Source organism: Xiphias gladius, chromosome 14 (genome assembly GCF_016859285.1).
Source record: "Xiphias gladius isolate SHS-SW01 ecotype Sanya breed wild chromosome 14, ASM1685928v1, whole genome shotgun sequence".
Taxonomy (NCBI): Eukaryota; Metazoa; Chordata; class Actinopteri; order Istiophoriformes; family Xiphiidae; genus Xiphias; species Xiphias gladius.
The window spans coordinates 24023408-24036603 of record NC_053413.1 but is presented as its reverse complement, the minus strand read 5'-3'; the positions used below and the strand labels follow the sequence as shown (position 1 = coordinate 24036603).

The 13196-nt window shown below is 40.2% G+C and overlaps 1 protein-coding gene across 1 annotated transcript; it reads left to right on the top strand.

The window, feature by feature from the left end:
• Nucleotides 1-3795: 3795 nt before the first annotated feature.
• On the top strand, nt 3796-10508 carry LOC120798996 (sodium- and chloride-dependent betaine transporter-like). The gene is made up of 14 exons (XM_040143795.1): nt 3796-3958; nt 4101-4235; nt 4467-4604; nt 5050-5152; nt 5923-6055; nt 6171-6305; nt 7627-7730; nt 7948-8072; nt 8188-8300; nt 8394-8531; nt 8630-8732; nt 9084-9184; nt 9797-9967; nt 10401-10508. Exons 1-14 carry the CDS (start codon nt 3802-3804, stop codon nt 10506-10508), a joined length of 1764 nt encoding a protein of 587 aa, XP_039999729.1. The 5' UTR covers nt 3796-3801.
• The last annotated feature ends 2688 nt before the right edge of the window (nt 10509-13196 follow it).

Here is a 13196-nt window from a genome sequence, read left to right as displayed (position 1 = left end):
TGTTCAGCATATATGGATCTGGCGGAATAAAAGGAAGGGTTATTCAGTAATATGAGTTGGGTTCATACTTACCCGTTTCGCATTTAGAATGAGAATACAGGCTGAGGCGTTAATTGATGGTACTGAGCTGTTTATTTGAGACCCCCCACCCCACCCCATCCTAACTGTGTACTAAAAGGCTCAGCATCCATCTAAGCCTATTAGCTAACAGCTGTGTCTTACTTATTATAGTCTTGTAGCGTGTAGATTTACTTTCATTGTTAATGCATTAGGCCGCAGGCATGGGTTTGTTTGGAGAATAAAATTACATTCATCTACATTGTCTGTTATGTTTGACTGGTGCGTACAAAATGAGAAAAATAACCATTTCGTTACCACGTCATTACATTTATTTCCACAGTAGGAAAAAAAACAAAACATAATTCAACATGTGAAATATAAAGTCTGTAAAAGCATTATTACTTCATCAACAGTATACCTCAGGGAGGTTAGAGGTGAAGTTGAAGATTACAGAGTTCATGGAGTTGGTCAGTGGTGGAAGAAGTACTCAGGTTTTTTTTTTTTTAACTCAGAAGTAAAAGTAGCAAAACCACAGCGTAGAAATACTCCTTTACAAGCAAAAGTCCTGCATTCAAAGTATTAGACTCACACCACACATAAAGTACCAAAAGTAAAAGTACTCAATATGCAGGATGACTACTTTCAGAACAAGATACATAAATGTATTATAATTACTGACACATTAATATGTAAGTATTTCATGTTGCAGCAGGTAAAGGTAGAGTATCTTACAGTGGCTGGTAACTAGCTGTCAAATAAATGTAGTGGAATAAAAAGAATAATACTTGCCTTGTGGAGCAGAAGTATAAAACAACATGAAATGGAAAAACTCATGTACAGTATGGAGGTATTTGTACATTACTTAATTACAGTACTTAAATAATTGTACTTAGTTTACTGCAAATTATGTATAATGTACTTTTTTGCTGTCTTTTAGTGGACTCATAAAACTTGCATGTGTAATCCATCATGGACATCAAGTCTGCATTCATGTTTTGTCAGTTGATTTAAAAGCAATGTAAAAAACAATGTAACTTGAGTGTGCGTGCGACTGTGAGTGGTGGATTGCATACGGTAACTCAGTCGAGTTTTAGGGTCTGCTTACGGATTTACAAACTGTATGTACAGTAAATGCACAGAAACCAGTACATTCCCAGAATGGTAAAAAGGTATATTCAAAATAGTGCCCGGATAAAAAAAACATTTGGCAACAACATGCTGTTTTTACAAAATGACTGCACTGCTGTTGTACCAGATTCACATGCTAAACCTCATAACATACAACTCAATGCATTTAAGCACTGAGATATTAGTTTATGGAACCATGAATAGCTTTGTTGTTCAAAGTCAGTTGCAGAACGGTGGTGTGGTGGTTATATGGTTAGAAAAAAGTGTCCTATCATCACAGCCAATGTGTGCTCTGTAAGAGACAGATGCCAAACCCAGCTCCTCTTTCACAGTATGTTAAAAGCTCTGTATATGTGTGACATAAAGCTAAATTATGTCCAATGAAAACTGGAGTGATTAACTAGAAATTCATCATAGTAGACCAATTTAAATAGATAAAATTTTGTACCATAAATATCATTATTAACTAGGTTGGTTTAACTACGATTGGTTCCAGCGCACGTTATAGTTTCACAGGTAAAAGCATCAATTTAAACCTGAGATAAACCCCTCCACAAAAAGTGAAAACATACTTATGCTTTTTTAAAATCCCTTAAATATTTGAATACAGAGGCTGTCAGTTCAACACTGTTTTCCACTTCTCCAATTTCCCTCCTCGTCCAGGCTGGGTCTGCAACAGGATGACAAAGGATGGACAAACGCTGATCCAGGAAAGTAAAAATTGAGTAAGTAAAGCTGCACAATACTTTTTCGTTCCCCTAAAGATCTGTATTTGGTTCCTTGAAAAAGAACTATGCAAAAACACCTATAATACTATATATACTAATAACAACCTTTTCTTGTTAAATGATATTTCATCGGACAGTAATTTGAAAACCAAACTGCTCTATTAAGGTCGGCAGATTATCCAAAGAAGCACAAAGCTCTTCTTTGAGCACTGACCTGTCTGAAGGTTCCTAATGTCAAACACATCTGTCCAGCTGCCCGTAGTGGCACCATGGCACCAGAGGACAGTGTCATGGTCCATCCCAGTTCATAAACCCAGTTCGAGTAAATGTACAAGTCGTTGATCTTGAGGTGTGTGTAATCAACCAGGTACAGGATAAAGGAAATCTGTGAAGGTTTGTGGAAGTTTTAGAATAAACAAAATCAAAGTAATGAAAAACTAAAGTTAAAAAACAAGATAGTGTTGGCTGGTACTTTGAAAATACAGTTAAGGGGTAAGAAATCCAACTGTTGAGTCTGTTAAAATGTTTTTGACTCATTTTTTTCCATTTGTTAAACTAAGAAAATCAAAGTGGTGAAGCAAAAAACAAAAATTGGGATAATTCTCCTCTAATGCAACATTTGACTTGGAGAAAAATAGAGTATTTTTTGTTCACCTCAGTAACTCGAGTCAGATCTAAGAGGAGGCTGAACACACAGATGACGAGGACAAAGATCTAATTTCTTCCTGGTGCATGAAACAAGTCGTTGAGTGAGGTGATAAAAGTCTCCACTATCACAAACTGGAGACAAAATAAATGGGCAAACAATTTGATGTTTTTGTGCCTCTAATGAATCTACCATTAATAAACAGGTAAGACAAAAATTTTTAATTCATGTGGGTCAACAGTCGGCAGAATGAGCTTCAGGAAAAAGCAGATGGTCCAGGACTGTGTCAAAGGCATCATTGCCTTAGCGTAAGCAATGAATTTCAAACTGGGACCAACCCAGTGACGCCGCTGATCTCAAGGGTTATCAGTCGCTCCTATCTTCCTTCTCATACAGCATCAGTGCTGCCAAAACTGCTTTTTACAATGATAAGATCAGCAGTACCAGAGACACTTGGAAATTATTTTTCACCTTCAAAACATTGCTCAGTCCTCCACCTCCTCCGCCAGACACAAACCTCTCAGCTGATATCTCTGCCTCCTTCTTTACCAAAAAGGGGCGGCCAATTCTCTGAACCATTCAGAGACAACAGGTCTCCCCTGATTAAGGGCACATCCCTCTCCATGCTCACCTCTCTCACCAAGGGCAGCGTACCAGCAAGCCAAACATGAGGCAATCTCCTCTCTCCTCTCATACCCTTCTCTGCCTCCTCCGGTCAATGGCTCACCACCTGCCTCACTTAGCCCCTCTAGCTGAATGCAAGGCACCGAACTACTGCTGTGCCCCCAAAGTGGAACATTTTAGATGAAATGCATCCGCAGGACGTTTTCAGAAGATCTGACACCTTTTCCAGACACTGAAGTAGCAGAACACCCGGCAGGCCAGAAGACACAAGGCCAGCTCCCATCCCTAACTGCCAAACCTAGTCTGAGGAGAAATTTGTAGGGAGCTACGCATAAAATAATGAGACAAGCTGTAGCATAGAGATGTCAAGTTCTGCAACTTTGTTTACTAAATGATTAACTCAACCTTTTTTTAAACATAGTGGCATTAATGTTTTCCAATGTTTGCCCTTGACAATGGAATAACTGGTTTTGTGTGCATCTATGTACCCATCGCTGCCTTGAGTACAGGCTGTAGTCAAATTAAGGAAAAGACACGTTATAAAAGCAGCGGAGATCAGTTTTTAGTACTTTGGAATAGCAGAAACGCACAGGGAATTAGGTTCTCGATCTTGAGATGAACAAAGAAAGAAGAAAAACACAAAATCAGATGAGGGTTGCAGACAGAGGACAGTGGACCAGTAAAACTGAATATATTCTGGTTGTTGCAGGAAATGTGGTCGGTTTGGGCAATGTGTGGAGATTTCCTTACCTCTGCTACAAGTATGGCGGAGGTGAATCATAAACACAAACTTTGTATTTAGTAGAGCTGCATTATTTTGGCTATAGTGCACTGGGAAAGGCATAGGCAATTAAAAGATGTAAGGCAACTTTTTGTCATTTCCATGAGCATGCGTGTCTCTGTATTTACTACAGGTGCCTTTCTGGTGCCATATGGTCTTCTAGCTGTGGTGTGCGGGATGCCTCTGTTCCTGCTGGAGACTTCAACTGGTCAGTACACCCAGGAAGGGTTCATCACCTGCTGGAGGAAACTGTGTCCACTGGCACAAGGTGAGCCGATTTGTGTTGAGATAAGAGATGCAGTCGGCAGAAGAGAAATAAAAGACATCAGTGTTACTGTCTGTACATGTTACTATAACTTCAACATCAGGAATTAAAGTGTTTTTGTCCAAAGCTCAACTAGCGCAAATAAATGTGGCTCAAATAAATATCTGAGCTAGATCTTAGGACTTTAGTCTTCATTACCCTAGAAAACGTCAAATTTCTTTTTCCTTACTTTAGGAATAGGATATGGACATTTTGTGATGAAAATGTTTGACTTCACCTACATTATACTCCAAGCCTGGGCTCTCTTCTACCTGGTGTTTTCATTCAAATCCCAAATCCCCTGGGCCAGCTGTGACAACCCCTGGAATACAGGTAAGTGAAAAACTATGGGATTTACAGTCAATTTCTTGGGCACACAGAAACGTTATATAAACAGGGTATGACGGTAGCCAAAGTGAGATGAGAGATCGTGTAATGCGGTGAAACTAATAATAAGGACACACTGTCAAGACAGCAAAAAGACAGAGGGATGCCAAACTTAGGCGCAAATATTACCTTAATGTTCTGTCTACATCCGCAAGTCAAGCAGGGACTTGTGGAAATTAAAAATGTATTTTTAATTTCCTCAGTATTTACTATAAATTCACACATCATTTGTGCACTGCCTTTTGGTAATGCGGTAAATCTTTAGTTGCATTGTGCACCCTCAAACTGTTTTGGGGAGATTCACCACGTAACTGCAAACACCTTTTTTGTTCTTTTGTATAAGAGTAATTCCTGAAGGTCCCCATCATTGTTTGTCTGTTCCCTAAATCAGTTAACTGTATAGGTCTTCGGAGTTGGGATTCTCCTTCATCAAATGTGACTGCAAATCAGACCATGTTGACCAACACCACTTCTGCTGCTGATGAGTTCTGGGAGTGAGTCCAAATTCCCTGTTTTAATGACTTTTTATGCATTAAAGATTACTGCCTAATGGTGACCCACTTAAGATATCAAGTATTATAATAACCTTAAAGATACTGTATAATTTAAGGAGGAGTACTACATGTGGTTGTATATGGTTGTATAATGTATTTTGTGCTAAAAGTAGCAACAGTGCTTGATACAGGTCTTGTGGTGCTGACGAAAACTTCACAAAAAAGGACTGAACAGTCTCCTGCATCACAAAAGTCTGTCGCAACAACCCCCATTTTTACTTTATAAGTACATTACTTTTCCCAACAGCCCACAATCAGATGCAAACGCAGGCAACACTAAACATGTAAGACTTCTGTAAATCATTTTTCAGACTTCTTAATATCTTCTAACGTGTTTCTTTTTTGAGGAAACTGTGTTCAATGTTTTTTAGGACTTTTCAAGGCCTGCAGACAACCTGTCAAACTCCTTGTAAACAAAAATCTGAGTAAGGTATCTACATGTCTGCTGATTAATATTCCTAAATAATGAATGTAAGTCACTGGAAAATAAATTAATGCGTGATGCGTTCACGGAGACAAAAACCTGACTCCATTTCATTCACTGATCAGGAGTGTGCTCAATAACTGCTGACTAATAGATTTCTGGCTAAGCGGGAAGAATAATTAGCATAAAATAAGAAACATCTATGTAACTTACCCTATACCGGTGGCCACCACCTAGTGTAGTAAACCTAAAAAAACTTTAAACCTTAAATTCCTTCTCTACTTAGACGGCGGGTTTTAGGCATGTCTGGAGGGATTGAAGAGCTGGGCAGTGTAAGATGGGAGCTGGCATTGTGTCTTCTGGTCTGCTGGGTGTTCTGCTACTTCAGTATCTGGATGGGTGTCAGATCCTCTGGAAAGGTTGGTGGAAATATTTTATGTAAAATGTTACACTTATTGTTTATCCCCATTAATTCCAGTTTCGACACAAAAGATTAGGATAATTATGTTGGTTTTTTTTTGGTTTTTTTTAAAGGTAGCATACTTCACAGCCACTTTCCCCTACGTGATGCTCCTGATACTGCTCACCAGGGGACTGACTTTACCTGGAGCATGGGAAGGAATCCAATTTTACATGTATCCAGACTTGAGCCGGCTGGCTAACCTTGAGGTACTCTATTATGATGCCATTACCATGTGCAGTATAATGAGTCATTTCATGTTACACCAGAGAAAAGACCATCTAGACTGGTTGGCAATCCAACAGTCACACAACAACCTTCAAGTGGCCACATTGGGGATATTTTGAAACCAGTTCAAAACTCTTTTGAACTACTTATTTAGACACTTTAACATCTGCATTGCGGACGCATTGAGAACCAATCGCTCAGACAACATTTGGAGGTTTTCTGGGCCACATATAGCAATATTCTTTTAGCAGTGTGTATGCAAATGTGTCCAGGGACACATTGAAGGACCACCTACTCAACTGATATTCTCTGTGTAAGTGAATGTACGTACTCATCTGCAAACAAATAAAATTTGTAAAAATCGCGTAAGCTGGCTTTGTCCACTAAGTTTAAAATTTCGAAAAGCCCAAAGAGATATATTATGAGTGCGTTAAAACACCTTGGGGAATTTGATTTGTCTGGACCACGCTAAGGAATAAACCCAGTCTGTATTGTTTTGATTTCTTCTTCTTCTCTTAAGCCCTGTGATAGACTGACACCCAGTTCAGGGTGTACCATGCCTCTTGACCAATGTAAACTGGGATTGGCTCCAGCCCCCCCCCCAGTGACCCTCAACGGATAAGCGCTATAGCTAATGGATGGATGATGGATGCAATCTTCTTTTAATTTCCAGCAGACTAGGCATGGGAAGTGCATTGCTGCTTCCTGTTGGTTAAAAAGAACAATGCATTTGGTCTTTGAAAATGGAATTAATGTAAGTGTTCATTTGCGTGTAGAGCCGGGACGTGAGAGCCAATCACAAGTGGTCACTCATGACACATGTGGAGACGCATTCTATTGCCAGGTGTGAACTGATGTACATAGAGCTCACCACTTGTGATGGGATCACCCAAGACGGATGTTAATGCCAGGTCTGAACAGGGCCAACATTCACACCTGTACTTAGAGCTGTCCACTTGTGATCGGATCACCCGAGACGCATGCTGATGCCAGGTCTGAACAGGGCCGTTGGGTCTATGAGGAGAGCCTCGCTACAGGAGCCTTCTATACTGCCTTTAGGTTAGAGTGTCAAGTGGAGCCCCCTTTCGAAAAAGACTCCTCTAAAGACTTCTACAAGGGAAGTCACACAAAGTATGACTATGACATGTACTCTGAAGTCTGAGTCTGAAAAGCAAAACAAAAAATGCCCATCTTTATCTGTTGAGGACATGTACAGTACTACTTTTACTGCACTATGCAATACTCACCCCTAGACCCCTGTACACTCCTGTATATAATAATATACTTTTTGTCACATGACAGGTCTGGATGGAGGCAGGATCTCAAATATGCTTCTCCTACAGTGTGGCTACAGGAACACTAAGTGTTTTGGGCAGCTACAATGAGTACAACAACAACTGTTACAAGTCAGTCTAAACTGCAAAACACAATTACGTACTTTGAAAAGGTGTTTTACTTTTAAAATGGGTTTGTGCTGTTTCTATGAAATGTCAAATTATACAACAAAAATAACAAAACAAATACAGTTTAAATTTGCTAAAATTACAAAATAAAAGAAAATAATCACTTCAAATTTTACTAATATACTAATGAAAAGGCGGTTTGTGTTTCTGCTGCCTCTAGAGACTGCTTTTGGCTCTGTCTGTTGAACAGCGGGACCAGTTTTCTTGCTGGATTTGTCGTCTTCTCCGTACTTGGATTCATGGCTCATGAACAGGGTGTTAGTGTTGACAATGTTGCTGATTCAGGTAAATACATAGATTTAAAATGACATGTAACTCAGGTCAAGTTTTAGGTCCAAATACAGACAGATTAAATAAATACTATCCAAATGTCTCTTTCTTTTCAACATCCCATTCATAGGTCCAGGTTTGGTCTTCATTGCCTACCCTCAGGCTACAGCTATGATGCCTTTCCCACAGCTCTGGACTTCCTGCTTTTTCCTGATGCTCATTTTCATCAGCGTTGACACTCATGTAAGACGTTTTGCTGTATTGCCTGATAAATAATAACTGTTGCCTCGTGCCCACAACAATCTAATGATTTTTCTTGTTTTATTTTGTCTCTAGTTTGTGGTAGTCGACTGTTTTATCACCTCAATAAGTGACTTGTTTCCGAAGCTCTTGCGTGCACCAGGAAGGTCTAAAATCTTTGTTCTCCTCATCTGTTTGTTCTTCTTCCTCGTACAACTGACCTTGGTTACTGAGGTGAACAAAATATTTCTATGGAAGAACCTTCAAACTATTGCCACTAAATGTTTCCAAAACTATTTCTCATATTCAAATCTTGTCTCTTCCTGCTGTAGGGAGGGATTTACATATTCCAGCTCATTGATTATTATGGTTCCACCAGAGTCTGTCATTATTTTATGGCTACATCTCAGTGTCTGGCTCTGGCCTGGGGTTTTGGTAAGCAAAAAAGCATTCATAGTATATCTCATTTTCATAATATGCTATGATGATTTGTACAGCATGAATCAGCATGTGTTTTTGTTTCCAATAATCAGTTTTTCCCGATAGTCTCTAGTCAAAACACAGGCTGAATAAAAATACTGTTTTTTGAGTGTGTCCTGTGTTTTAATTTTCAAGGTTTGGTCAGACTGTTTGCATTACCTGAATGTAATCAAAAGTTTTGATCAGATTATTTATCCTGCCATCCTAATCCCAGTCTTATTTTAGCAACAGTACTCTGCAACATAAATCAAAAAAACTTAATATGACTTTAAAACTGGTCTAATGTACAATCTATGAATCTCTTAGGTGCTGACAATGTTGTTAACATTATTGAGGACATGACAGGGCAGAGACTATCTGTTTTCTTCAAACTGTGCTGGAAATACATCATTCCTCTGCTGTCGCTGGTGAGCCAAAGAAGTTTTAACAGAAACAAAATATAGTTATATTGCTCCAATTTGTAGAATAAGAGTCAACAGCCATGCTGACAGTTTGGTCTGGCTGTACTGTGCCCATGATATAGGCATGTCATTACGTTTGCAGATATTTGTTCATGAACCAAAGTATTTGACAAACTGAAAATTTGGCCTGATGGTGGCGCTAGAGGAAAGGATAAAGGATCACCAAAGTTATTACAATTCATCATGAATGTCTGCTAAAAATTCCATGTCAATCCGTCCAGTAGTTTTGAGATACTGTGGACCAAAGTGGTGGACTGACAGAGCTACGTAGTCATACCTAGAGCCATGCAGCCATACACAGTGTTCTGCAGAATCAATACCTTTTATGCTGTGGCTCAGCAAACTGTTTACTACCAACAGGCTGTATTCATGGTCCAGCAAGAGCATACTTGTCTTGCCTTATCTCCAATTTGGCTATTTTTTTTCAGCACTAATACATGACATATTTGTGCAAAATAACCAAGGCTATTTGAAAGAGTCTATGTACTTACACATTTCTAAGTTAAACTCTCTATTCTGTTTTTCCTCCTTAAACCATAATTCCCCAAACCTTTACAGATTTCCTTTATTTTGTACCTGGTTGGCTACACACACCTCAAGTTTAACAACTGGTACATGTACCCCAATTGGGCGTACACACTAGGATGGACCATGACACTGTCCTCTGTTCTCATGGTGCCACTGTGGGTAGTTGGACAAATGTGTTTGACATCAGGAACATTCAGACAGGTCAGTGTTGAAAGTAGACTTTTCTGCAACTCTGGATGCCTCAAAAAGAGCTGACATTTTATAATCTATGGCCACCCACCAATTGGTGCTCTGAAAGACCACTTAACGTAGAGCATCCATAGTTGATGGATCTACTTAGGACATGTGGCTGATTTTGGTGTTTACTTTTACTGGTGGGAAAAGAACTAGAGTCTAGAAAATTGCTTTTATGTTGTGTTGGCTGGGATTGGAGCCCATGCTTCATATTTAGTGGTGTGGGTAGTCAGGCATGGTGTACTGCATGTTCTTGGTCTGTAGTAGTTTGGTCAGAGGGCGATGGGAATCCTACACCTATACTCGAGCTCTGGGGGCCAAAATGTCCAGTGTGAGTGTAATAATAGTTAAAAATACTGTTTAAACTTACTCACTCATCTTGCTCTTTCCTATGTTCCAGCGTTTTGACACCCTTTGTCGTCCTGCTGAAGATCCAGCTTGGCGGGGAAGAAAAATGGGACAGGAGGGGACGTCTGTGGAACTGACGACGTCTGCAGTGACAGCTTAATATTACCTGAATAGTTACATTAACTACTACATAACTAAGTTATCGTTAAGTCAGGTATTACTGTGTAATTTCTCCCGTCAGAATCTATTTTCTTCACCTATTTTTGGTTAGTTCAGTCACTGACCACTCTCTGGCCCTCCCACAATTTGATTTTAATCATCACTATTAGAGTGTCTTAATGAAACAAGCCCACGTAATTGTGAGAAATTTGAAGACTTCATTTATTAGTAAACATTTCACATAATCCTTGTATCCCATGTTTGACTATGCATAACGTTCCACTCTATTCATTATGTATGTGCATACTGCAAATAAACTTCCATATATATGAGAATCGGTTGCTCTCTTGTGTGTGTAAATCTTTTAATATCAGAGCACCTGAAATTTTTTTCATGTCTTCAAACTATGCATTTTTTAATTGAAAGATAACAATAGTGATCAATCAGAAGTATGAATGTATGCAGATGGGAGACTGCATGTAAAAAAAAAATCTAACTGTCATACTGCTTCATATATTAATATTACTTTTGTTTTAAATCTTCCTCCTAAAGGCATTTGAGTGTCAGAGTGCAATGTCTGCATTGTTTTATGTTGCATTTGAACTTGGATTGTTTATATCAGACATAGTAGCAATCCAATTACTGCAGGGTGCATGAAGTGGCTACGTGTATATAAAATCAGTGGAGCCGATGGTAAGACTTAAGAAATCCAACTCTCTGACAGTCTGTTAAAATGTTTCTGACCCACTAGTGATAGCAGAGAAGTATTTACAGCACAGTTTTTTTTTTTTTTTGGTCACCAAACTGGTGACATAAAAAACTCAAATTGGGATAACTCCTCCTCAATGTAACATTTGACTTGGAGCAATATTTATGGAAAAACAGTAACCTCATAGATCACTACTGAAAAGAACATCTGAGGCAAATTTACCTTTACCTCGGTGACTCTAGGAGGAGATCTAGGAGGAGGCTGAACACACAGATGACGAGGAACTATGAGGCAAATTTCCAGGGCACATCACTCTTTATGCTCACCCCTCTCACCAAGGGCAACGCACCAGCAAGCCAAACATGAGGCAATCCTTCTCTGCTCTCATAACTTTCTCCGCCTCCTCCGGTCAATGGCTCACCACCTGCCTCATTCAGCCCTCTAGCTGAATGCAAGGCACCAAAAAGCATAACATGTACCAGTCCTACTACATGTCCCTCTCTGTCTCCCCAGGTTAATGGTGTATCACTTCTCTTATTCACCCCACTCATCGAGAGCGAGGCATAAAAACTCTTGATTGGTAGCCGTCCTACTATATGTGCGCTGGACCCCATTCCCACCAACCTCCTCCAAGCCATATCTCACACTATTGTGCCCACTATCACACACGTGATAAATGCTTCACTGGCTACAGGAACATTTCCAACCACATTCAAACAGGCTGGGGAACCCCTCTGCTCACAAAGCCTTCACTCAAGCCTGCTCAAGTTGAGTTGAACTATCAACAGGGCAGCTAGAGCAGCATCTCAGTCTTCCGTCCTCATCTTGCTGGACCTATCAGCAGCCTTTGACATTGTGAACCACTGCAACCTGATATCTGTATTCTCCAATATGGGCATCTCAAGCAAAGCGCTTTCTTGGTCTGAATCCTATCTCACTAGACGTTCCTGCAATGTTCATGGCAAGGACATACATCCTTACCCCATCCGCTCCCAACATGGGTGCCCCAAGGTTTGGTGCTATGGCCCCTCCTCTTTGCAATATACACCAGCCTCCTTGGGTCCAATTATCCACTCACATGGCTTCACATATCACTGCCATTTAGATGACACGCAACTATACCTGTCATTCCCGCTAGATGATCCCATGGTCTCTGAGCAGATCACGGTTTGTCTGTCAGACATATCCACATGGATGAGGGAACGCCACCTTCAGCTAAATCTCTCTAAGACTGAACTTTTGGTTACCTCATACTTTCAATCTGTCCATCACAAAGTCAACATCAATATCGCCTCCTCATCTTTCACCCCAAACAAGGTTACAAGATACCTAGGTGTTATGTTTGATGACCAGCTACCCTTCTCTGACCATGATGCATCTATCTCCCAATCGTGCTGCTCTGCTCTATATAACATAAGAAAAATCAGCCTTACGTGACTCATTACGCCATCCAACACTACAGGCGAATGTTATATCTTGCCTCGACTACTGCAATGCCCTTCTAGCGGGCCTCCCTTCAAGCACACTGAAACCCTTACAGATGGTGCAGAATGCGGCAGCAGGTCTGGGTTTCTATCAGCCTGAAGGGCACACGACACTCTGCTTCTCATTGACCTCCCCTGGCTACCCATGGCCGCACAAATCAAATTCAAGTCACCACTGCTTACCTGCTTATCTGAGTTCAAGTAGATGGGTGCAGACAAGCAGGCTTATACCCCTTCTCGGCCACTGCGTTCCTCCAAGGATCATTGTCTGGCATTGCCATCCCTGTACGCAAGGCATCACAGCCCAGACTGTTCTCGTTTTTGGTTCCTCGATGGTGGAACAAGCTATTAAATGTTAGAAAAAAAAAAAAGATATTAAAAAAGATATTAAATGTCTCTAACTTTAAGAAACTATTCAAGACTCAACTATTCTGAGAGTACTCCTCTCCTAACACCTCTAATACTCTAACATGCCTAACTAGCACTTACTGCACAC